Source organism: Sprattus sprattus (genome assembly GCF_963457725.1).
Source record: "Sprattus sprattus genome assembly, chromosome: 19".
Lineage (NCBI taxonomy): Eukaryota > Metazoa > Chordata > Actinopteri > Clupeiformes > Clupeidae > Sprattus > Sprattus sprattus.
Genome location: NC_137917.1, coordinates 14,676,318 through 14,703,978, shown reverse-complemented (window position 1 = coordinate 14,703,978; position 27,661 = coordinate 14,676,318). Strand labels below are relative to the sequence as shown.

Sequence of the window (27,661 nt, the reverse complement as noted above, 5' to 3'; positions counted from 1 at the left end):
AGAGTGAGTGCCTTAAAATAAAGCTCATTGTTTTACTTTTTAAATAGAAACTAAAAAAAGCCACACACACCTTAGGAAAGTCCCTGCCATTGGGGCGAGCCGAACTTGAAGCAGGGGGTGGTGAGGTGATGGTGTAGCCTATCTTGGTTGATGAAATTAAAAGGCACTTTGAAAACGTAGGGTGACCAACTAAATTTGACATGAATGTCTAAACCTACCTAGTGGATCTACCCGCCAAAGTGCAGGGTACATTAGCAACTTCAAAACAGGCTCATGCTTCATAACAAAATGATAATAATTTCATGCAATCAAAACGGTTTAGTTTTGCAATCATGGATGTCAAAATATGTCAGTTTTTGTAATTCATGGCACAGGAAAAAAAGATGCAAGGACCCTGGGTTTTACCGTTTGAGCATTTAATTATGAAGTTTTTTTGCGTGGTCTTAAGAGCCAACCAATTTAAACACACGCTTTTCAAGGAATGGATGGTCAAAAGGACTGCGTGGTTTACCTGCTAGCATAGGTTGTTTTTAAACCTATCTTAAATGTACATACAAGTAACGTAGGTTATTTTAAAAGCAATGTCACTATTATCCTTGCCTATAGCCGTTTTGTCAACATCCGCAAAATGCTGTTTGGGCGAACAGTGCTTCCCCATCAATGTGAAACGTTGATGGGGAAGCACTGTTCCCTCGTGTTGTATCAGACAAATCCAGATAGGGCTTTGGCCACTGATGATTTTGATAGATAGGCCCGCCTCTAAAAACAGAACAATTTGACCTCCATGTTGTGTCTGACAACCAAAATTAGATGTCCTATTCATTTACACTAATGAGGACCTAGTGAAGGCCTTGGAAGGCAGAGCTCAGATAGAAGCTTCACAAAGAACAAAACTAGATTGGAGAAGGAAGCGATTTGAATTTGTGAATCGCATTAATCCATAAAATATACAATAAGATATATATTATCCATTATTCATTTATTAGTTTGAGGTGGGGGGACATCTGCTGATACATCCACAGGTCTTATTGTGGCCTGGTGTGATATCTTAGCAGGCGCACTTCTTGTCCTCTTTGGCGGACCCCCTAGTGTCAGCCAGCTGCGAGGGGTGCCGCCGGGGCGCCGAACTTTTGACCCCGTCCCAACCGTCTCGGAGTTGCACCTCGCCACTAAGCAGGCCCTGGTAGATGCGCCGTGTTACCAGCTCGAAGGCGGCCGCCACGTTCTCGCCCGTCTTGGACGACGCCTCCACGTACGGCATGCCCAAGCTACCGGCGAGCTTCTCCGCCTCCTCTTTGCTGACGGTGCGCACCCCTGCATCCTCGCAGTCGCTCTTGTGACCCACCAGCACGAAGAGCACGGTGTGAGGCTGCACATGCTCGCGCACCTCTTGATGCCATTCCTGGATGTGCTCAAACGAGGTCCGGTTCCCCAGATCGAACACAAGCAGTCCGCCCACAGAGTTGCGATAGTAGGAACGTGTCACTGACCTGTCAAGACAGAGATCTCATTCATTTGCAAGGCAAATCAGTATTCTTTTGCAACGAATAAACGACCATAAATATTTGAATAATGTTACTGCAAGTTTTGCCCTAGGTGTCAGCATTAGCAGGTCTAGTAGGCTATATTAAGTAGGCCTAGACGCGGATTGTCTAAAACAGACTGTATCAGTAGGACATTAACATTAATTATTATTAACACAATTAACTACAGCAACACAAGTCTTATTTTGTTGTACAGTTGACATTGGAGCAGTTGTTTGAGAAGAACAGTTACACTTCTGGCATACACTTCTGGATTCATAGCTAACTGTCTTGAGAAAGGATAATTTCACAATATCCTGGCACACGTTTGATGTTTCTAAGACAACCCCAGTGTGTGACCAAAGGTATACTCAGAGCCATTCACTAGTGCATGCTTGTTTCACTGTTCATGCAAATGTTACATCATATATGTAAATGATTCCCATAAGTTTCCTCTTTGGAAAAGGTAATGTATCCTCTCTTTGTGAGTGTGTGACTAGCAGGTGAGTCTCAGCACCACACACACATAACTAACCATCCTCATCCTCACCCTCACCTGAACCTCTCCTGGCCCGCAGTGTCCCAGAACTGCAGCTTGACCCGCACGTTGGGCTCCACCTCCAGGAAGTGCACGTAGAAGTCCACTCCGACCGTCTGGTTGAGGCACTCCATGAACAGGTCCTCTGTGTAGCGCTTCAGCATGGATGACTTGCCCACCGTGGAGTCCCCCAGCATGATGATGCGGAACTGGTACTGCCACAGGGTCAGGTCCATCGCCCGGGGTTTTCCGAAGTGACCACAGCAGTGGTTGTGGAAGATCGACTGGGCACTTGACTAACAATCTTTGCCACCCACCCAGGCAGGAAAGGGAAGAGAGTCTCTCCAGCGGAGTGGAGGCTCAGTGACTGGGCATTGTTGGAGCCGGAGAGCTCCTTTCCATTTGACAGCCTTTGCTTGCTCACCGGTCCTATTCAGATGCTCAGAGGAGATAGTCGCATAGTTCCAGTCCACGGCATGCCTGGAACTTAACGGTGTTCAAATGCTGGACCCAGTACCTTTTTCCTTTCCCTCGGTGCAGTCACTGCAGTCACTTGCCTCTTTCAGTCTAAGAGCAGGGTGGGAACTTTGAACGTTATTCTTCTCTTTTTTTCCCTCCTCTCCCTGCCCTGGCTAAGCCTGTTGCTACATGCAAAAAGGAGATGTTTTGGTGAGGGCGAGGGAGGAGTATACTGAGTACAGACAGAGAGAGGGAGAGAGAGTGAGTGAGTGAGTGAGAGAGAAAGAGGGAGGAAGGCTGACTTGCCGAGGGGTGTGTGAGAGCGAGCTCTGTGTCCTATCAAGACAAGTCCGGCATTTCCTGTTGTGCAGCCGCGCCAGACTCCAGCTGAGGAGTGGGAGATGGACTCAGCCTCAGTGTCACTGAGTTACTCACGCAGCAGCCCTTCCATGACCCCTCCACCCGGGCTGCTCAGGGTGTGCCTCACGTAGCCACACAAAGAAGGGAAACAGACACCCTAGGAGGCACACATGGGGCTTTCTGAGCAATCTGAATGTATTTGCTCAGGGTGGGCGATATCATTCGCAAGTAAACCTTGTGGTTGTTGTCTCTGGTTTGTTTAAAAAAAAAATAATCTAATATGCAGGTGAAGATGTAAGAAATGTTCAGCTACCTATAATCCCCCAATACTCACACAGGGCTGAGCCTAGGGACTTCACTTGAACTTGCAGTTTCTGTAGGCCATAGAGGATGAGGAGAGCAGGAAGGGCTTGTGCTATTAATAACCATTCCATGCTAGTTCTCCCTGGTCTACTGACGAGGAATGGTTCCTATTATCATCTGGGAAAAACATTTTGGCCAAAAACCACCTGCGTTTGATTATTTAGTTTAAAAAAAATCTGCAGTGAATATGGACGCTTATTTAACATCTGAAGTATAAAGTTGCCGCTACTGAAAAAAAAGTATGTGCTGTCATCTGAGGATGACTCACTGAAAAAAAGCAGAAGCATCTCTCTCATGGTTGAAGTGCAGAGAAAGTTTGCCTTTACAACGGAGTCATAAATGACCTGCTCTTATAAGGAGAGACAGTAATGGTATGCGCATTCCCTGCAGAGTGAAAGTTAATCATGAACAGTTCAGAGATACACACAGCCATTTTTATGCCATGCATATCTATTAGTGTAACATGGTTGTAGTCATACTGCTAGAAATGATATCATAAAATGCAAATTCATCTGAAAAACATGGCAATGTCATGTGGTACTTCAGTTAACACAGTTGGTATTTCCAAAAGTGACCACAAGATGTCTCACAAACCTTGTACATGGTGCTTTGAGTGAGTGCACAGGACTGCAGATTCCCATTTCTTTCAGACTAAATCTAGAGATAAACAATATTCCCTTTAGGTTAGGTTGGGTGTTTAAGAGATAGGAAGCAGACTCCTTTTGCCTTTGGATTCGTATAAAAAGGTGTTTAAAAATCTTTATTTTGTAATAACACTTCAAACCCCGGCAGTGATTTGCCATTACCAAAAGTGCCCTATTTCAGTATCCAGAGGCAGGGAAAAGTAAATAGCTGCCATATAGTTTTAAACTTTCACACACCATTCTATACATACACTCTACAAACACACACACATTTATTAACAGTCAAATATATTTCCTCAGTGGTAAATATTTCCAAGATTTAGTAATGTTGTCAGACCTCACAAAAGATTACCTGAAATATCCAGATTGTAATCCTAATTACAGTCTACTTAATTCTTCAGTTATTAGTCAATGAAACTGTACGGTGTAATGAATCAGATACCTCTCCAATTATAACGTTGTCAGAGGACTCAAAGGTAGGCATTGACACATAACACGCAGCCTCAGACTGCATAGTGCTTTGCATAGCATTTAGTTTATCATTGACCTTAACACCACCTGTTTTCAGACCGCAACAGTAACACTCGAACCATGTCTTCATGAACTGTATGTGAGGGCGTAGCTAATAGGCAGCAGGGCATAACCCAGCCGTGGGCATGTCTCTCAGTCTCAGTGTGGTTAACCTCTGTCTCCTCTTAGCCTGTAGCCTCTAGCGACCCTCCAGTCCAAGGTGTGTGGGCCTGCATCCTCCTGCCTGCTCAGCTCCCTTAGTTGTCGTCTGAGGTGTGTTTTTTGTTTCACAGTGGTTCATGATAGGTGTGCTTCAGCAGCGGCTCCACAGGCTGTGGTTCGGCGTACACCACACTGTCCCTCTGTGCCCCGCTAGCCAGGGATGACGGGCTGGAGTACCCGTTGGCCAGTCCTTTCTGCGGCGGGCTGTCGTAGCGTGCCAGCCCTGGGACTATCCTCATGCCATGTTGGGGTAAGTGCCTGTTGTTCTGCAGCATCGCCAGAGGGGGCGCCAACGAGGGATCCATGGGCTGCTCACCGAAGGGTGTGGCATACTCAGGCTCAGGTGGCAGGGGCTCGTCGTATTCGGGGAGCCGTCCGGGGATGTCGTAGTGGTTGAGGGTGAAGGGTGTGGTGTAGCCATCTTCCAGGGAGGGACGGAAGGTGGAGGCTAGCTTCACTCCTCCAGAGAGAACGTCCGGCTCTGCGTAGTCTGGGGGTGACAGCGGCAGAAACACGTCAGGCTCACTACATGCACTGTTTCACAAGAAAGGTCACTGGTAGATGGATAGTACTTTAAGTGTTACCTATTATCCTAACACTCAAAACACTGACAGAACCAGTAGATTCCATATCCTGCCATTACAGTGTTGGCCAAATTAATAGAAATTCCCACAATTTAGTTTTTTTAGTTTTCTTGGTTTCTTTGTCTTTTTTTACCATACATAATATACAAGATGGTCATAAATTCATTCTATTTCACTATTAATTGTAAAAATAACTTTTAAAGAATTAGAGATGAAGAACTAGCCAACTCTTTTTTCTATGCTTCTATGATATGTTTTATGTTGTTATCACTGAACCAGAAGAATACTGTGGGATGGTTATGATCGGCTTATGATCCAGAAATCCTGAATAAAAAAAGTGTTAAAGGCACAATATGCAACAATTATGCTTCAGGATTAGGGTTAGGATAAGCAGTTTAACCTTAAAATAACAGCTTAAAAAAAATTGGGGCGCTACAATGACTTTTAATATGGAGAATTGCGTCCGTGCCAATGGCATAGCAGGGTCGATAGGCATATAACTGCCTTCTGTAGTTTTGCCTGCCGATGCCAGCCGACCTGACTTTGATTACCTTCTGCCGATCTAGTAAGTAGCTTATTTGCCGTCTTGCTTAGTCTTGTGTTGCACATGATTTGTGTTTGACTGTGTAAGGACAGTTGTTGAGTAATTAGTTTGTCATAATGTCAAAGTCAGCACATTTCAAGAGATTTCGTTAGTTTTAGCTGCTAGCATACCTTTAGCGAATAGCTATTAATCCTTAATGCACCTTTAAGGAACATACATGTTAGAATAATCCTGATGCAAAGTTTAAAAAAGTGTTAATTGCCAATGCAATCTTGATTTAAATGCATGACTAATGACTATTGAGCAATATTACCTCACCCAAGTGTTTAAAAAGAACAGCATCTATGAAATAAAACAGCAACTCCACTACGAAGAAAAATGGGTGAACTGAAAAAAGCTGGATCTTTGCCAGGAACTCGATGACTGCTGGCTTGTTTACAGAGAATTCCATTCATGAGCGTTAATTCATTAAAACTTGTGTTGGAGAATCTATATTTACCAAACAAACATAACCTGCAAGAGTGGAGGCCACAGCACAAGGGCCTCCAACTGACCAATGACCTGCCTAGGAACCCACTTCAGCGATGCGTTTGATTGGCTCCCCTTTTGTGTGGACTGCTGTCCGACTCAGTGGTAGTGTGGCTCCACTCGCCTATTGCTCACAGTTCAGTTTACGCAGTGATTGACGTCCGAAGCTGTTCGCAAGATGGATCACTGGGCCATTCTGAGTGGCCTCCTATTAGCAACCAGTGGGGGTAGGTGCGATGGCATTGAAGTGAAGCGTTTGTTTGAAATTGAGTTACAACAATGGCCACAATGCTAGGGCTAGATGAACTGAAATTCAAACAGTTCTAGCAAATATCGAAGCAGGAGCAAGAACAATGTGTAAATGTATTCATCAAGGGCAATTTCTTTTAATTTACTGCCAACAGGGTTTGGGAATAGGCAAACATATTAACTTGCTCTGTTGGTGGCGGAGTAGGAAGTGTGTAACGGATTGGTTAAAGGCTGGTTAAATGGTTTCAAAATGAACCTGAAGTCTACGCCCATTAGGATGCAATGACTGGAAACAATCCCCAGTGGAGGGTGGCCAGACCCTCTCTATTCTCGGAGTGAATTTGGGTCTGGTTAGACCAGGCTGACTCAGTGGGCACATATCAGGACATTGTTGGGGCCTCCCGAGAGGCTCCCACAATGGATCCATCCCTCTCGACAGGCCAAAGATGGACAGGAGGCCCTACATTTCCAACACCCCCGTCCCCCCCAACCCACCCTCACACGCAACCAGCCAACAAATAACCCCTCCAACTGCCCAGACCGGTTCTTTTCAGGAATCCAGAAATGGCGAAGCCCCCCTCTAATTACATGGACTTAAGGGAAAATGCCACGATTGTCTTGATTGCCAGAGAACCTCTGTCCCACTTCTGACTGCCCACCCCCCAAGGCTGCACTAGCCCTCAGGGGTGGGGTGGGAGGAAGAGAGTGAGAGAGAGAGAGAGAGAGAGAGAGAGATAGATAGAGCGAGAGAGAGAGAGAGAGAGAGAGAGAGAAGGGTGCCCGGCATTTCGGTATGGGTGCCCTTTTTCCAGGAACTCCAATTAAAGGCTCCCTTTCAGGCAGACTCTGCAGTGCAAAGAAAGAGATGTTTATGCTGTCGCTGAAGAGCCTAGCTGGACCATGGTGGGATGGTGGGGGTTGGGTGTGTGTGTGTGCGTGTGTCTGAGGGAGGGTTCTTCTCTGCTGCTCCCCCCTCTCTGCACTGCTAATCCCCATCCAGCAGACTGGACAAGGATGGCTGGATGCATATGTGGATATAAAACAGTCAGGAACAATGGGAGGGAAACTGTAGCTACTTCAAGATGGATCGAGGGAAAATAGAAGGGGTAGTTGAGTAGATGGGTATAAAAAATGAATGGACCCCATTGTGTTGCAGCCTCACAAAGTACTGTATAGTGTAAGCAGAGAATACTTCTCATATAAGTACACGTAGTTACAAGGTGTATGTAATGTTAGTACAAGGTTTAGGATTATGTTATAACATGTTCTATATGTAATAACATACTAAATATACAAGATGTGGCTATTAAATAATGAGACTAATGCTGTCATTCAATTAAAATAAAGAAAACGCATACTCATTTAACTTGTGTGTACCTCATAAAACTCATATATACTCGTATACTCGTAATAATAATCTCCTTATTTAACAGTTATACATTGAACAACATTATCAATAACACTGTGCTCAGGACAGTAATTGGGCCCACTGATTGCTGATAACATGAAGGAATTTGAAAGACCTTGAAGATAAAGATGAGGAACGAGTGTGAAACAATGAGAGACTGAAGTAGGAGGAAAGCAGTTGGGTCTGTTTGAAAAGCGCTACAGTAGACTGCTCATAAAGATCACTCAGCCTTGTCTGTGTCCTACTGTTTCAGCCTGCTTAAGCGTGTCTTTCAGATGACTGAATTAGTCGCTCTTTCTTAAGGGGTTTACCGGTAAGCACTTCTTCTCATCAGAGGCACTGGGGGGTGATGCTAAAGGGAACAATGTTTTGGAATGCTTGACATCTGCATGGGACCAGATGCGGTGACCCTGACCCCCTTCTTCACAATGCTGGGTGCTTCCGACTCACCGTTAAGGGGAGGGTTGGGAAGGGCGTCGTGGACACTCCTGGTCAGAGGGTAGGGGGTGAGCTCCGAGTCCGCACCCGGAAGAGTCTTTATGTGGAATCCCTGGCAATCTGAGGCAAAGGACAGAGATGATGCTCAAAGACCACATTTTGAGAAAACAGCAGAAGTACAAAGAAGAGAGATGGGCGAACACTCGTCAGTACCTTTGTCCAAAGAGCATTTCTTCATCTGTGTCTTTCTTCGTCTAAAAGACAAATCAGAGGTAACAGAAGCATGAGAAACACAGACTTGTTATACTGCCAGTTGTACTCAATGTAATGTATGAGTGTGCTTAGTACTTGAAGCTCCAGAAACAAGACAAACAGCCCTTCATGGTGTGAATGTAAAATATGTGAGATTAGCCAGTCAGTGCGGCAGTGTGTGTTTGGGGAAGAGAGAGAGAGAGAGAAAAAGAGAGAGAGACAGAGAGAGAGAGAGAGAGAGAAAGAGAGAGTGAGATAGAGAGAATGTGTAAATGTAAATGCTTATGCATCTGTAAAAGTCCTACAGCCGTTTCATACCAGTTGCATCACATGTGCTTCACATCAGCTACATTGCTGAACTGCTGCAGGTCATGTGTGTGTGTATTTGTTCCAATGACTGTAAATATACAGATAGTATATATACAGTCTTTATATATTCTATACAGAGTATACACATACTCCAGGTAGTCTTTATATGCTTTACATAGTCTACAACATAGTCATATATAGAATATATAGTTACTCTTTATAGATACGCTATATAATCTCCAATATAGGCATAAAATATAGTTACTCTATATAGTCTCCAATATAGTCATAGAATATATAGTTATTCTATATAGATACTCTATAAAGTCTTTATATCCTCTGTATATTCTGTGTAGAGTACATAGATGCTCTATATAGTCTTTATAAACTCTACAGTGACCAGTGACTCTATATCATTGCTGCTGTGGTGCTGCTACTGCCAGCCCTATCGCAATGAGTTTGGTGGCAACCATCGTGATGAGAGGTCCGAAAAGTTAAGACCAGGAAGTTGACCAGTTGTAACCAGAAAGGCATCACGTGACTTTTATTTACCCTTGTTGAGAGAGAGAGAGAGAGAGAGAGAGAGAGAGAGAGAGAGAAAGAGAAAGAGAGAGTGGAAAACTACTGCCCTTCACCTTATGTTCTGTTAACTTATTGACATAATATAGTTATAGCCTACACTGGCTTTCTACTAAGACTATATAGTACATGTAGCCTCCACATTCCCCTTTCATGAAATGCAATTGCTTAAATGGTTAAATATATATGGATAGTATATATTATTTTTAAATTTACATATTTACACATATACACATTTGTGGGACATACTATAGTGTAGACATTGAGACTGAAGGTGTCAGATATGTAATTTTGCTGGTATGATTATGATTATTATGATGTCAATATCACTATCAAGAGATCTCTTCACTGTCTATTTGTGTTGAGAACTACTTCCCTCATGCATAAAAAATATACCCCCACGCCCAAACTCTAGAGATGACTTGCCGCTGTAGCCTGAGATGCGAGTCTCACACCGGCAATATGCATGTGACCCATCATACACACGTGACCCAACTGGTGTCAAACAGCCCCTCGTGCGTGCATCTCCATTTGACTGTGTTTGTTTAAATGTGTGTGTGTGTGTGTGTGTGTGTGTGTGTGTGTGTGTTGTGAGAAAGAGAGAGAGATAAGCTACCTCCTCCTCCACCACAGCCCTGCCACTAAACAGCCCACACATAGCAGCAACCCAAGGATGACGCCCACGGCCACAATCATTGGCTGACTGGAACCTGAGTAAGGAAAGCCAACACACTATTAGTAAACACTTTGATTTGCTACACGACACAGCAATTAATGAGTCACAGCAATCAATGAGTCAAATCAGTAAACATCCGATACGAATGATGATGATAAGCCTTTTTACACAGTGAGCTGTGAGCCCATTCAGAACTTTAATAATGTTTCCTCAGTGGAATGGCATTAGCACAAAAACAAACCTGTTTTTTTTTTACTATCATTAGTTAGCAAACCAATTCCTAGAGAAAAGGTGTGTTCTTACTCTGGTCTGATGTTTCGATTATGATTGGACTCTCAGTGGTAACTGGCTCCAAAGGCACCTTCTCTGTTGGGAGTGGAATCTTGTGGACTATGGAGAGAAATTAATTGATGAGGACTCTACGAAGGAAATACATTCCTCACAAATCATCCAAGCAATACTGCATCTATTTAGATCGATACACTCTTAGATCAAACATCTGAATGTATTCACACATAGTCCAGTATTTGTTACACAAACATATGTCTGCTACATATGGTTCCATCTCTATGAATTCAGTTGATATAGGTACTTTTAAACCTAATTCAATGAGAAACTTAATTCAGTGGGTACTTTTTAGTTTTCCAAAAGTAGGCCTGCTATCTCTTCTATTTAGAATGATCTCTGTTTCCTTCTCTCTGTTCTCCTGTGTTGCGTTTCTAGTGTTTCTCTTAAAATAAACATTAATTGTACATAACAAATAAAATACCAGTATATTAAAGTATATTATATATTAAATGAAAGCCAATATAATGCCCTTGAACTGGCCTAACTCTAGTAGTAGTTCACCTGATCGCCCCCGGGGCATGGGGCAGCCCAGCACCTGTACCCCGGCCGAGGCCCTCAGGTGCCAGGTGAGGGGCTGCAGGAGCAGGTAGCGAGCCGCCACTGGAGGAAACAGGCTGTTGAGGACCAGCACATGACCGTCCGAATGAGCCTCAAACACCTGCGTTCAGACCAGAGTAAACACATTTAAAATCCCACAGGGGCCTCATTAGCATTAGGATTCACAAAATGGATGTTGGATTTGATGCCATGCGGCCCAGCAGAAACTCCAAAACTGTGGTACCTTTTTGTCTTTACTGAGCGCACCCTTGTAGTGCTTCCAGGTCTTGCGGTCTTTGCTGTACATCAGTGAGTAAGACTCTATGAAGAACCTAGACGTTCCTTTAAGTATTATTCCTAGAGAAGAACACAGAATAGACAGAAGGGATTCAAATATTTGTGTCTCTCATTAATGTCACAGTGCTTTGACCTCCACTGTGTCTAAGAATACTCTTTGAAGTGTTAAAAATATATACCCATGAACCCATTTGTTCCTTTACAGTACAACCCTGTTGCCTAATAGTTCCAAAACAGTGTTTCTAACGGAAAAACAAGCTAATAAGTAACCGCCAGCCACGCTAGAGAGAGCAGACTAACGCTTGAGGTAACGACCTTTGACCCCTGACCTGTGACGGTGCTCCTCTCGCGGAGCTCCAGCTCCAGCCAGGGCTCCTTGTCAGCAGTACTGGCTGCCCACTGCAGAGGCTGCCCTGTGGCATCGCTGGCGCCTGGCATCCAGGAGACACGCTGGCCCAGTCCGTCCGTGTCCTCCCACACCGTGGACATGTTGTACACCGCCACGGCCAGCTGCCCGTTACAATCTGCACAGTCAAAGGAAAGACGTAAACTCTCGTGATGAAGTACCGAACACTTGAAAGTCTGAATAATGGTTTTATATTAATGCCCTTAGAAGAAAGGGACACAATTGAAGGAACTTAAGCTGGCTTTGTTTATCTTTCATTCAAATGGGTTGCAGATCCATGGCCAAAATAAACACGGTTATCAGCCAAATAGTCTTCAGACTTGCCAGTGCCATTTGTACAGGAAGTACCAATTGGCAACTAAAGTGTTACTTCCATCAGATATGTTGAGATAAACATCGCACTCTCTATCTAAAGCTTCCTGGTACTTATGATTCAACATTAATCACCACTTTTTGTCAGAGAGGAAAATGTAAGCCCTTGATGTTGAATCTGCAGTGCTTACATACTGACCAAATGGCAAGCTGTTTTAAAATCACATTCTCAAAAACCATTCCAACAGTACCAGTAACAGTTTTGAGATCAAGATTGGGACTTTGTTATCACCTTTGGTGAAGACAAGCTTCTTATCTGACAGAGATCCCCTGTGAAGAAACAAGAGATTTAGAATGAGGTCAAAAAATAGCACCCATTTAGCCATGCTTGTCATCTAGCTGGGGTGTCGGCCCACTTCTGCCACTGTTTAATCACAAAGGCATTTCATCCTAATAAATTATGAATGGATAATTAACAATGAATAATTAACAGTCATAGGTGAGGACAACATGTCAAGGAGATCTTCAGGTTTTGTGTGAGTGCCTACTGCTCAACTACAAGGGCAAGGTCAGCATCACCAAGCTAATGGATTTTAGTCTCAGGAAGCACACATACGGATGGGAAATATTGTGTGCAGCAGTTCATGGATTTCTGTTCTGTACTGAAAATATACATCTGCCCTATTCTGATGGGTGACAGTGTCTGCTAAGCTAACCAATATAGCTGTGTGGAAAGGACAGGAACTACTGACGTCTTGGAGAGGATGCCGTTGGCGAAGCTGGACTCATACAGGGTGATGCCTCTCTCCTGAGACACTCGGAGCTGGCCTCCCTGGCTGTCTGATAACACCCCAGCGTGGATGGCAGCTTTACACAGCACAGAGGTCTGGAAAAACACAACGAATGGGAAATGATTGTGTGTGTGTGTGTGTGTGTGTGTGTTTGTGTGTCTGTGTGTATTTGGGAGGGAGTCGTAAGGGTATACTGTCTGTCTCAAGAGACCTGTTCACAAACACTTGTGATTAGGTTTTCCTCACACAAACAATGATAAGACACTGATCTTTGCGGACAGACAGGAAATAACTAATAGCATCCATAAATTCAATTTCCTGGTGTTAAAATCTCCTCTGATTTAATAGGTCTGTAAACAGGGTTCAGTCAAGCACTCTTTATTTCCTTGCTCCTTGCGTGCAAAATAATAACCCTGCATTAGAGGGAACATGCACGTTAAAAGGATAGATGAGTAAAAGTGGAAATAGCTGAGTAAAATAAAAAAGACAGATTAAGTGATTGAATGGGTAAAAAGGGAAATAAAATCCCAGCAGTAAAAGCACGGCTTCAAAAGCTTTAAGATCTCGTTTCAGAAGTGTCAATGGTAACAGTGGCTGTTCAGTGACACTCACATCTCTGTAGCCTGGCTCAAACCTGCCCCAGATGTCCCCCTTCACCTCCTTACACCCCGCAGGACAGAACACACTGCAGGACACACCACATGGACCACACACACACACACACACAGACACACAGCACAGACAACAGCTTAGGGACATTCAACGATATTGGGTGTACTGAGTAAACAGTGACATACTAAATACTAAACTTAGATTCAGGATGGGTTTCAATTTCATGTGCTTAAAAAATGTAAAGGAATGTACTATTATTATAAATATAATTACTGTTATTATTCAACTCATCGTCTAAAATGTTTTAAAAAAATGTATTTATATTAATATATATATATATATACAGTATATATATATTGATGTGTAACGTTTTGTAACATTTGGTAAGTCGCTTTGGCCAAAAAATGCCTGCTAAGTACCTTAATCATGACCATAACAATTTACAAATATGGCCAAAACATGCTCTATTTACAGAGCTGTAAAGGGAATGTAATCATATGTTTATCATCATGGAAGCATTCATTTTGGTGAAAACAAGGGAACAATATGAACACTGTTTGTCTTGATGTCTTACCTGAAGGGCTGTGGGGAGAAGTGGGTCCCTTTGTGTAGACATGAGATGAGATCTATAGATGAAAAACAGCACAAAACAATCTGGTCTAAGAGCAGTGCAAATCATCCCCCTAGTAGAAGCGCACAAGAATGCCCTGTCTCTCTCTCTCTCTCTCACACACACACACACACACACACACGCACACGCACACGCACACGCACACGCACACACACACACACGCACACGCACACGCACACGCACACGCACACGCACACGCACACACAAATATACAAATGCTCACGCACACATACACATGCACACACACACGCACGCACGCACGAGCACACACACACAAGCATGCATGGGCACACACACACACACACACACACACACACACACACACACACACACACACACACACACACACACACACACACACACACACACACACACACACACACACACACACACACACACACACACACACACACACACACACACACACACACAAACATCAGACTGCATTCCGCCTACCCTCCCTGAAGTCAAAGCGTGACTGATCTGATTCCCGGGGCGATTACTGTGAAGGCTTTGTCATGTGACATGACTGACACAAGGCAGACACTTTCCCCTCTGCGTCGTCAGCGTGGGGACTCAGACCGTGTCCCCTGTCCCCTGTGCCTGCCCATGTGACGGAACACACCCTCATGAGGATACTGGGGCCTGGCTCCGGACATAGCAGAGCTTCATAAACAAGGCAGGAAATAACAGGAAATAGTGGGAAATACAAACTCCTGTGGTGAGATTGAGAGGGAGACAGAGTCAAGGCTCTCCAGGAGGGAACGCTCGAACAAAATGGCTGTTTTAATGGCCAAAGTAATCAGTTTCAACCTCCTGCTCTATTAATAGGCTGTAAACATCCTTATCTTGCATTAGCTCCTAGCAGCCAGAGTGCTCTGACCAGGAACAGGTCGGCCACTTCAGGTTGGGTTTACAGTATATGTTATGTTTGGAGAGGGAAATGAATGGTAGTGTGGCCACCGGTAAACAGCACTCTGTTCTGAAGCAGGCTTCTGTGTTCTGTTTTGATGGGAACCACAGCAGTGTGAGATGAGCACATGGGCTCAGAGGCTCTGGTGTACTGCTCTGAGATGAGGCATTCAAAAGAGATCTTTACATTTTCTTTGTCATTCCTAATATCATCAGTTAACTGTTTCATCTCTCTCTCAATTCAAAGAAGCTTTATTAGCATGATTTTTTTTAACACTATTGCAGAAGATGATTCAACTCTGATTCTCTCTCTCTCTCTCTCTCTTTCTCTCTCTCTGCAGTGCAAAATTCACTTAACTACACTATACTGTATCTCTGTAACCTCTTTGTGGTCTTGCAGTGCTGTGCTCCTGGTGGCCAGGAGGTGGTTAAGGTGGCTGTGTGGGTAGAAGGAAGAGTAGGATCAGTGGAGGGGTTGGAGGGGGACTTGTGTGGGGGCGAGTGATCCACAGTGATCCACCCACATCTCAGAACTGGAGCCTGGAGCTTGGAGCCCGGGCCTCTCTTCTTTTCTCCTTCTTTCAGCCGTCTCCCCATGCCCACAGTACAAACACACTGGAGCTTAGCAAAGGACGAGGCCTGCATTCCAATAAGCCACCCAGCACTCACTCACACTCACGCACACGCACACGCACACACACACACACACACACACACACACACACACACACACACACACACACACAAACACACAGGGACACACAGAAATGAGAGTGTGTGCATGCACACGCTGTGACACAGGCACGTACACACGCAAGGATTGCACGCACGGATGAGCTCATGGGAGCATGCATGGATGCACGCACACACGCATGCACGCACAGGCGCTCGCACACACGCACGCATGCACACCACCCCCCTTTACCCTCACACTCTCTTTCTCTTTCTCTCTGTCTCTCCCTCTCCGTCACACTCTCCTACTTTTCCCTCTTGCACCTACACTTGCACGCACACAGACGTGCTTCCCCGTCCTCACTGTACTCCCCACTCCATTTTTATATTTTAACAGCAAAACATTGGAACATGAACATGCATCCTCCCATCGCTTCTCACAAAACCTGTCCTTAATGCATGTCTGCATACTTACACAGGCTGTGCAGCCCCATAAACAAATGCATGGAGACAGTTTGTTGGCATATTCCCAGAAGCACTCATCTACGTTAGTATTACCTGAGAGTGATCAGACGTGCGGCATGATGTAGCTTTAGACATGACACACATGTGTAATGTCTGTTTACAGATGCATGCCTGCGAAGCATCGGTCTGTGTGTCAGAGGAAATCTTTGTTTGGATGGTTGTGCCAATTAAAACCTTTCGCACGTCTGGAATTCCACTGCTCAAAGCGATGTTGATGAGTCTGGTGAGGATTATGATCTGATTTTACTGTTTTTAGGGTGTAAATTCTGTGGAGTCCTAACCACCATATAATGATGGTGTGCTGTTGTGTATTCAACACAGAGAACCTGTCGTGAAGGCTATGTGTATTTCTATGAATTGTCTGTGAACATGGCCGAAATACTCAACTGAGAGTTCCTTCCTTTTCTTTTGTCTTCCTTATATGTTGGGTTGTTTTGCTGCCAACTATCTATGATCAGCAGGGACTGAATCAATGGATTGACTGGATTGGTTTAGGATGTTGGGGGGTGGGTTGCGAGAGTGGTACCTGGATGCTCATTGGTGGAGTAGGACATCAGGAAGCCTCGTCCAGAGCGGTGCGTGCCGGAGACAAAGCGCACTGTCACCTCACTGCTGTTCACCGTCACATTCCTGCCAGCGGCATCCAAATGCCCACACATCGGGCCTGCATAGCACGCAACACACACACACACACACAAACACACACACACACACACACACACACACACACACACACAAATACGTGTGCATGAAACAAAAATAAATACACATATATACATACAAGCGTACATATACACAGGCATATGTGGGCACACACACACACACAAACACACACACACACACACACACACAAACACACACACACTCACACACACACACACACACACACACACACACACACATAAACACACAAATACGTGTGCATGAAACAAAAATACACATACATACATACAAGCATACATATACACAGGCATATATGGGCACACACACACACACAAACTCACACATACAGAGCGAGAGAGAGAGAGGGAAGCAGAGAGAGAACATCAGCATCTGGAGGTTGGGGAAAATCATACACAGAGCACGCTCAACCAAAGTCACATGACCCCCAGAGCATTAAGACACATGCATGCTCACGCACGCACACAAACACTCACACACATACGCACACACTGCCAAAAATGGCACGCACCACCACATGCACGCACACTCTAATCAAAGATGTAAGCCCCTAGGGATCCATGGCGTGTGTACAGACACACACACACACACATACACACACACACACACACACACACACACACACTCACGCACACACACACACTCATGGGCTGCTGCTCATAGCTCTCGTTATGTTGCTGTGCGTTACCGTAGAGACCATGTCACATAACAGCCGTGGTAGTGTGGTATGTGGCATGCAAGCCTGGGGCACGCTTGTGTGAGCACACAAGGGGAGGAGGGCAAAAGCAGCGTGAGGTAGACCCTGTGGAATTTACTCGTAACAACAACACAGCCGATACCTGGGGTACACCTATAGCGTTCCAGCACTCTGGGGGTCAGTCAGTCGAGTGGCAGGACATCTGCACGTAATGTGACGACCGTGAGGCTCACACAACAAGTGTAACTCTACACCTGAAATAAGCCATAAGTTATCGGCCGTAAACCTGCTGTGGTTTTATTTACCGCCTGTTTTTTGTATTCGCTGTAATACTAGAAAAGATTATTGAAGTAACTGGTTTTGCAAGGTTATGTTGAGGGCTACAGAAATCCTGCAGGTTTGTGGTTGTATTACAAAGGATAGCCTTTGTGGAAAAACAGCCATTGAAGAAAGCATCATGCTTCATGAAGGTACCCATTTCTGTGCATGGCATAGTCATATTTTCTTATATTTTAAAAGCTAATGTGAAGTGCTATACCTTTAAAGATTATGTTAAGTGATAGATAGTAAAAATAAAGGTCTTCTTCTATAAAGGTCTGTTCTGTTCTAGGCTATATCTAGCCAGTGTTGATGGTGTTGAAAACAAAAACATCTTCGCAAGCACCCAACTAATGACACAGACAGCATTAAATGCCATAAATGGTCTATAACAGCAGTGTGAATATCTAGAAGAAAAGAGAAACACAGGTGCACCTTCACTTGGAGAGAGCAGGAAGACAACTAAAGGTCACAGACCATAGGCGTTTACTAGACCAGAAGTCCCATACACAAAAACAGGTAAAAGGAGGCTTGCTAAAATTCTGATAAACAACTCATGTACGACAAATTATTACTAAAAGTGTCTTTTCTTCATCAGAGACTGGTGAGAGCTGGACGGCTGTGTGTCTCTAGTCTAGTGAGGGCAAGTGAAAGGTGCTTGGCCATGAACTGGGCATGGCTGGGGAATCTCCTCCGGAAGGAGGCGAGTAGTCGGCTCCAACAGACACCAACATCTGAGATGAAATAAATCCTTCTCCCGGTGAGTCCTACCAAAACATCATCATCATCGTCACCTTCAGCACCACTTTAAAATCTATGTTTCTTGTATGTATTCTTAAAATGGGTGCTGGACATACCCGCTGGCTAAAATGCAACTATGATTGCATGACAGCTTGTTATCAATTATTAGAATAAACCAGCCTGATCATCATTGGTTGGTGTCTGAACAGCTGCTACGCGGAGAAGAGACATAAATATGGTCAGTGCGTGGTATCAATTATCATTTAATAGCTGCAAGCTGGCAACTGGATTCCAAACAGCTCCTAGTATCATCATGACTTGAATTAACTTGGTAACTGAAAAGGAAGAGGAATCTCCCTTTACTGCCAGGGGAAGATCTGTGTCGTCCTACATTATTCTAATTTTAGAACCTCATATCCTTCCTCACAGTGCATAAAGCCCCCAACTCCAAGACCAAACTGATTTTACGGTATTACTTTAAATTACAGCCTGCTTGTTACAGAGTAAGTATCTGTTAAGTTTGACGTACGTTAAAATAAGTTAACAGTAAGTAACGGGTATGACTAGAAGAAAGTGTTTATTAGCGGGTAATTTACAAATGATAAACATATAACAATTTCTAATTCACTTTCATTGTAAACGATATTATAGGTTACTTAAACTTACTATCAAGTCACATTCTGGTCACAACATGGTCATCTACTTTCGTTAGGTTATGAAACAGGATAAGTAACTGTCTAGTATGGAACTGTCAATGTATAACTGTAGAAGTAAACAACGGCTACCAAACATTTTGCACATAAGGAAAGTATAAATGTTTTTGATTTCAACATCTTATCAAAAGCAATTACATGTTACTTAAAATTGCCGACAATGGGCATCATCTTTCAATAGGGCCAAATACCTTTGTTATAGTGTAAACAGGGTAAGTGAAATCAAGTACGGAGTAAGAATTGTTTTGTGAATTTACAAAGATTTTACAAATGTACAATTTTTTTTATTTCAGACTAAAATTAGACCTAATTACATGTTACTTATAAATTAATTACAAGAGGCATCCTATTACAACATGGCAAAATACTGTAATAGTGAAAATAACAGGGTAATAGCTGTGAAGTACGGAGTAAGAATTTGTTTTAGTAGGGGTATGATTGTAGAAATGGTTATTACTTGGTTAATACTGAGTTTTGAGAGTAGAAATAAAGGACAAGGAGGAGTATCTTAAACAGGTACATAATGACAATCAGAGACAAGAGGAACTCATGTTAGAGGCAGACATTCCTCCAGTTGGACAATTTTGATCAGTCTTCTTAATGTGGAGGAAAATATCTTCTTCATGTGGTAGCAAGTATGTTAGTCGCCTATTTGAAGGCAAGTTTGATAGATATTATCAGGAATTTCAGGATTTTCTGGAAGTTTGAAATATAGTAGTATGATTTGGCATCAACTTCAGGCAGCAAGGACAGAAGGCAGAGACCGTGTGTTATTTTTGGACTTGTATGGATTGGTGCCACACAGTCTGTTGTGAAAGGCATTCAGATACTTCAATGTCACAGAGAAAATGCCAGCGTTAGTCATTTGAGCATATTTAGTTGTTGATCAACACAAGTAACTACAACGCATCCTGGCAGCATTTGGAGATTGTTATCATGGCTGGGTGCCCCGTTTCACCATTGGATTTCAACATGGCAATGGAAGAGCTCTCTTGGTGGTCTAAGGCTGCAGGACAGCACCCAGTTACCTGCTATAAGGACAACATGACAATGCTTACAACAACTGCTCCATGGACTCGTCGGCTGTTAGCCAAATTGAATGACAATCTGTAATGGCCAAGGATGAATGTGAAACTTAGCAAAAGTAGAAGTGTATCTATCAGCGAGGCAAAACTACTGGAAGGGATGTATTATATTGATGGTGAGGTGATTCCTTTGTAGAGAAACCAGTGAAGAGCTTATGCAGGTGGTACAATTCCATGTTGAGCGCAGAGCTTAGAGAATTAATTGTTAATGCTATCAGCACCGTTTAGAAGAACTTCTTGCCTGGTTAATTGAAATTGTGGTGCTTGCAGTTTAGGGTTTCGCCATGCATAAGGTGAACTTTGATTGTGTATGATGTTGCTATTTCAGAGGTGGAGAAATTTGAGGGAATTATGAATAAGGCAGTTAGGGAATGTCAGTAGAATTTCTTTTGTATGAGAGGGGCAGAAAAGTGGATACCCGGCATGAATAAACAGTCCTGACAAGTAGGGTACAGTGCAGGACTGGAGATTGCTAGTTGATGTCGGAAGATAACTTCAAGTCCCACAGTGCACTGTTGTGACTGTTGTGACTGCCATGACACAAGACACAAGACACGGTGTTGTATTCTGAGTGTTAGCGCATTGTTTGCTTAACTCAACGATTCACAGGAAGCCTTTGAAAGGAAGATGATAAAGTACACTGGTAGTGGATGCGAGGGACAACAAGGTTGACAAGGACCAGTGGAGTGTTGTTTGTAGCTAAATCAACTTTGGCTTTTTAGATAAAACAACCACAACGATTCTGTTCTGGGGTTTTTCGAGGACAGTCATCCAAAGGGGCTTCAAAGGAGTTGTCTGAGGCTGCTGAAAAAATAAGTCAGTGGTTGTGGCTGAGACGCTCACAGACTACGCAGAGACATGTGAATTAACCTGTGTTACGGGAAGAAGCCTGTTGTGGCAGGCTGGCTTATTTTGACATACTTTGCAAGATCTGGAATTTGAGCCTACATCAGTTAGGCATGGTTATAGCTGAAGAGGCCATTAAAATGTCAAATGGTGGTTTATTTTACAGGGATTTATCGGGATTCATTATTAGATAATGACTGCCGGACCATATATTATCCCTTACATAACCCCTTCTTACTTCTATGGTAATACACGTTACTTGATGTTTACTTATTTTGTCAATTGCCGTACTTAACAGGTATTTACCCTGTAAGAAGCAGGCTGTAATTTTAAGTGTAACTGATTTTACTGGAACAACACAAGCATTCTTGTGTGAGCCCCAGGATGTCCTTGAACTCGCTATGCTTGTATTTAATCTAAAGGAATTGACCCTTTAGCCCAGTGAGTTTTTAACAAACACTCAGCTAAGCAGAGTTTCAAGAGGATCACAGAAGAACACCATATGAGTACTTTTTCAATGTGTTTTTTTTTTTTTTTTTAACTTACCCAGTATCACGGCCTCTTGGCCATCAGCAATGGTGAGGGACCCTGATTGGCAGTTCTTACTCTCCTCCAGGTTGAAGTCTCCAAAGAAGAGGCGCAGCGTCTTGCCCTGTGGCACCCGTATCCTCCAGTCACATTGGGTGTAGTTGGGGTACGTGCCAGGGTAGTTCATGGAGGTCAGGGTACCACTCTTAGTACCCAGGACTGAGTGTCCACAGCCATTCCCTATGGATGGGCAGAGAGAGTTGGTGTAGTGACCAGAGAGGAAGGCATTTTGTCATGAGGTAAATTACAGTTTTATTAAGGAAAAGATTTATGATGTTACCAGTTGCCATGTTTGTCTATAAAGTCAATACATCAAGGAAGACATTTATTTGACTTAGGCAGTCAGACTCAGGCAAACATAATGTGAGATCATATTAACACTGAAGCCCAGCTAAATATGTTGGTGTTTCGTTTCAGAACAGTGCCACAATATCACATCGATTGAACTCAGTTCAGGTCTGCAAGTCTGCTTTTTATATTGGCTCGTAGTATCTGTGCACAGGTAAAGGTTTTTCAACATAAGAAGTAAATTCGCAGATTGTATATTTATATGAACCGTGTCTGTTGACATTCATGAGCGATTATTTTATAATGACAAAAAAAAACAATGATTTTTCTCTGGAACATCTGTTCTATCAACAAAATGCATGCATCAGTGTTGAGTCTGTCTGTGAGGTCAGGTGACTTTATCTGCATGGGAAAACAGATTGAAGGCCTCTGAGAGTGGCTGTGTAGGTGTGAGAACTGGCTGGTGCTGCAACAGCTGGGGCTTCCGCAGAGAGTGACACTGCCAAATTCACCAGCCTTAGTCACACTCCAGGGAGCTCTTTTGCTTCCATATTAATAACTTCACCCATTAAGGGAGATATGTACGTGACTGCAATGCTGGTGAACCAAAAAGAGAATCAGAGTGAGAGAGACACACAGAGAGAAAGCAGCAGAGAGAGAGAGAGAGACGGAGAAAGAGATGGAGAGAGAGAGAGAGATGTGCATAATTGTGAGATCGTAACCACAAGATCATCCAGAATCCAGAACAACATCCAGAATAGCAACTCCCTCGGTGAGCAGGAGAAGACTGTCTGACCACCAGTACCGGCCTGACTTATTTGTCCCAGTCGATGAGTGGTGAGCAACAGCTACATTACTTCGCAATGGAGACGATAGCGTAGGCTCACCTCTCCTGTTGTTTGTCATTTCAGCAGGATTAACGACATAATCTACAGCATTAGAGCTTCATGCCCAGCCGCTCCTGGGGCTGTTTCTCCCTTTCAGTGACTCATGTGTCAGGTTAGGTTCGGCTATAGTTCAGCCTCTGCATCAGTGTTGGAAAGGAACTTAATTTCTGGGCAAGCCAAGCCTGCTGTGACCATGAAGAACAATGCCTAATTATACCATGCCAATCAAACTCTTAAGGTCAGACACTGTTAATTACCGCTAATTTGATGGAAATCAAGAAACCCTCTTTGAATGAGTCAGTTACCACCACAGGCTCTGTGAGGCTGCAGATGTCCAAATAAGGGTAGGCTAATCGTGCACTGTGAGACATGTCCCAGTGGGTTACAGAAGAAGGGAGAGAGAGAGAGAAAGAGAAAGAGAGGGAGAGGGAGAGAGAGTGAGAGAGAGGGAGAGAGAGAGATAAAGCACTGATTTCATTCTTCTAACACTATGTTTAAAAAGAAAATGTTTGATCTGTGCATCAGTGAAGGGTGAAGACAGAAACGTTTGAGTTGGCGTCGTACTGAATCGCATATCTCATCCGGTTAGCAGTGTGTTTGCCCTGAGGGTCTTCCTCCCTCCGTCCATCTACACCACAGGCCCAACTGCCCCTCAAGACATCCACTCGAAATGCCAGACTTACTAGGTGAACCCATGGAGTCCAGACTAGCTTTCTGTGTCACCTCCAACCCTGTCTGGAGTAGATAGGGGGGGTTGGTAAATACTGCCTGTGTTTTTGGTGTGGTCTTCTGTGGTGGGGCTGAGCGCTTTGTCCTGCGTTCCACATTAATGTAGTGGGCTTTCTCTGCCATCTCTCGATATGCCCCAGTGATCGGGAACAACCAGGGACTGCCCTTCCTGCCACAACCACTTTGGTAGAGGCCCTATCTACTTACTAACCCTGGCCCTGGTAAGCACCGCTGGGCTCAGATGAGGCACTGCCTCAGCCTCTGGTCTGGTTTCAGGCACAAACACAATGTTTACACTGGATTCACTTTTCATACCACCAGCCTAACCCAGATTTGCAGATTAGTTCAAACACCGTGCCGTATGAAACACAGTGTGGAAACATGAATCACAGAGTTTATATTTGGTTGAACTTTAGGTGAGCTTCACCACTGACAGTGTCTATTAGGCTGCTATTGTTCTCCCACTCTTAGCTGACACCAGACGCATGATTACACAGTTTATAATGACAAACTAACTCCTTTTTACAAAATGTGTCCCATAACAAGACTGCAATTTCAATTCTGACACCCTGTTGTTAACCAGCACAAGGCTGAGTTACAAGTTCAAGTTTAAGTGATGATAGTGGGTAAAATTACAGAGAGCGCTAATACACACAGCCTTGCAGAGGTAGGAAATTCCTTCTGGCCAAAGTGACGGGAAAGAGAAGGTGGGCTTGATGCTGACTGCAGGGGGAAGATTTCTGTCTGTCGTCAGTCGCTCATTAACAGCCACACGAACGTGCAATTTTGAGTTCTCCCTCTGGGGTTAGGGGAAACAGGTCCCCGCAGGCCTGAACATTTGACAGGCAGGATGTTCAGCTGGTGTACCTGTCACTGAACAATCTTTGTCTGTCTATCAAAGTTCCAGCTACATTTTTGACACAAACATGTGGCTCAACACAGATCTGTTTTGTCCTGTCCCACACACACACCGCAGCTATTGTGAGGAGCTAAACCGACGTACACAAACAAATGATTCAGGGAAAATAATTGACCTAATGGCTGGTCATCTTCCCCTGTGACGCCGCTAGATTAAACGTGCCCACGCAACTTGTGTATATAGAGGCCCGCTGGGAGAGTAGGAGTCTGTCTGAGCAAGGCCTTTTCCTGTCTGTGGATGTGACCACGTTTGACTCACCCTGACCTCTACCCTGTTGCGAAAAAGTACTTAGTAAATACACTCAGCCACACACACTTACACTTACACTTACAAACACACACACCCACACACGCACACACACACACACACACACACACACACACACACACACACACACACACACACACAGTATACAAACATAGCTTTCTACACAAACGCTCACAGACACACAAAATCACACAACCGATAAAGAATGCATACACACAGTACACACAAAAGGACACACAGATAGTGTACACGCACACTTAGAGACAAACAAACTCAAACAAAAACGCTTTTTTAGAAACACACAGACATACAGAAACATACCCTGAACGTGGGGTACTTAAACACACACAAGCCAGCAGATAGAAATATGCATACTCTCACACACACCCACAGCCGACGGATGCATATACAGACAGAGTTTCTCCTACACACATTAAGACATGCTTAAACAGAAGTACAGAGACTAAAATACTCTTTCTGAAACACACACACTCTACCTTGTACAGACACATACGTTTAGTACTAACTGCCACACGTGTGTATATATGTACAGTATGTGTGTGTGTGTGTGTCTGTGTGTGTGTGTGTGTGTGTGTGTGTGAGTGTATGTATGTATGTATGCAGGCACTTCCATTTAAACAACTTTTCTCTTCTTCCTCTTCTCATCAGGCCTCAGGTCCTTAGTCCTACAAACATTTTCAAGGCACTTCGCTGTCAATGTTTTCTTTCTTGATAGCTTATTTTCTTGTTTTACCTAAAGGGTACATGTAAATGTGGCTAACATGAAATGCTCTCCTCAAAGCCAATTCCAATTCTTCCTGTGAGGTGTGATGTCCTGAAACTGATGATGGTATGTATCCATTGGACACCGCAGAGCCCAACAAGAACCAATAGGAGGAAAGGTGCCTCTATCAAACTAATCCTCTATCAAACTAATTAATTTCCAGTACGTAGTTCCAGAGGAAGAGTTTGCTGGTTACACAAGACAAGGTCAAGTAAAGTGGACGTGGAACAACTTGGAAACGTTTGAGTGAATTCTGATTAGATTTTGTAGCTACATGAAGTCTTCACAATATGTCTGATATACTGTATATGCTACAAACTCCACCTAGTCATGTTAAGTCAGTCACATAAGAGAGTCATAAGGCAACACATTGAATTGTGTTCTCAGTGTGTATACTGTATTTGTGTGAAAAAAGAGGGAGGGATGTAGAGATGTGTGTGTGTGTGTGTGTGTGCTTGTGTGTGAAATGCCAAAGAGAAAATGTAATGAAGAATTAGTAGGTTTACATGGCTGGCGGTGAAAGGGAAAGTGAAGGAGGATCAGGAGAAGGGGGAGAGAGAGAGATAAAGAGAGAGATAAAGAGAGAGAGGGAGAGATGGAGAGGGAGACAGAGAGGAGAGAGAGAAGGAAGAGGGAGAGAGAGCGAGAGAGAGGCAGATAGAGAGAACAAGAGAGAGAGAGGGAAAAGGAGAGAGAGAGAAGTGGGAGAGGGTGAGGGAAAGGGAGAAGGAGAGAGGGAGAGAGAGAGCAAAGGAGAGAGAGAGAGGCCCTCGGCTCCTGTGTGTACACTAAGCACAGCTCTGACATTCACCCAAGCAGAGGACCTCTCTCCAGCCAGAGCATTTAAGGACTAGTGCTGGCGACAGCCCCCTTGAGCCCCATAAACCCCTCTGTGCTCTCCCCACTGGCTCATTCATTAGCCGGACCCTCTCTGAGTAAAAAAAAAAAAAGAGATCAGTCTTCTGGGTGACAGCAAAACACACTCACACCACTCATAAATACTCTCTGGCCAGGGTTGCCATGGCGCTGCTGCCACACAATAACTCCACCAGTCCTTCAATGAACAGTGGTAGTACAGAGGCCCGTTTTCTCCTAAAAAGGCTAAATGACACACATTGATTCCCTCTCCAAGTCTTTGTGATGAGGGAGGGAGAGACAGAACCATAGCTTCTGATGAGGACATTCATTATGTTTCAGGTGGAGTGGAACATAGGCCATAGTTGGAAAACCTGGGTGCTAGTTAGTTTGGCTGAAACCAATGTCGTGTGGCATAGTCAATAAAAGGGACCCTATGCTTTTAAACTAAGAGGTCTAAATAATGTGATGCAATCAACATCTCACCAAGTATGGACCAAAAGTTTCTTAAAAGCCACTATATGTGATGACAGATACATAACTGGTAAGTTTAATAAAACTATTTACAGAGGCGGTGCTGCATTCATATTATCTATATATATATATATATATATATATATATATATATATATATATATTATCTTTCTGAGAATTCCCTCCAATGCCCCCTCCCCATCCCACCTACCTTCAACAAAAACCTGTCTGAGAGACTAACCTGAAGGTACACTGTCCACTCGAATATGTGGAATTCCTTTTAATCATTAACTTGAACCTTCACGGATCTTCCCACAAATGTCAGTGCAAACTTTCAACTACGTAGATGGATTGTCTTTAGTCCCTACGCGTTATAAATAAATGTGAATAACAATTCACAAAATAAAACAATTATTTACAGTTTTACACTTCAACGCATAGATCAACGAAGACAACTTACCCTCCTGTCCGCTCACCAGCAAAGCCTCGGCACTTAATATGAGCCAGAGATAGGATAACGACTCCAAGGCATCCCAAACGTTTCCAGAACTTGCCTGCAT

General features: G+C 43.8%; 2 protein-coding genes across 2 annotated transcripts; both read right to left on the bottom strand.

Moving 5' to 3' along the window:
- Positions 1–1,048: 1,048 nt before the first annotated feature.
- LOC308380155 (ras-related protein Rab-39B-like) lies at positions 1,049–2,653 on the bottom strand (the record flags this gene model as incomplete). Its single annotated transcript, XM_080857425.1, has 2 exons — positions 2,080–2,653; positions 1,049–1,490 (listed from the first exon to the last, which is right to left on the bottom strand). Exons 1-2 carry the CDS (start codon positions 2,295–2,297, stop codon positions 1,049–1,051), a joined length of 660 nt encoding a protein of 219 aa, XP_080713551.1. The 5' UTR covers positions 2,298–2,653.
- Positions 2,654–4,680: 2,027 nt separating this feature from the next.
- LOC308380426 (discoidin, CUB and LCCL domain-containing protein 1) lies at positions 4,681–27,661 on the bottom strand (the record flags this gene model as incomplete). The annotated part of the gene is made up of 15 exons (XM_080857760.1): positions 4,681–5,109; positions 8,383–8,490; positions 8,584–8,624; positions 10,127–10,220; positions 10,490–10,576; positions 11,036–11,192; positions 11,316–11,428; positions 11,698–11,892; positions 12,379–12,416; positions 12,839–12,972; positions 13,490–13,562; positions 14,064–14,115; positions 16,756–16,893; positions 21,857–22,078; positions 27,562–27,661. 15 exons carry the CDS (start codon positions 27,659–27,661, stop codon positions 4,685–4,687), a joined length of 1,977 nt encoding a protein of 658 aa, XP_080713886.1. The 3' UTR covers positions 4,681–4,684.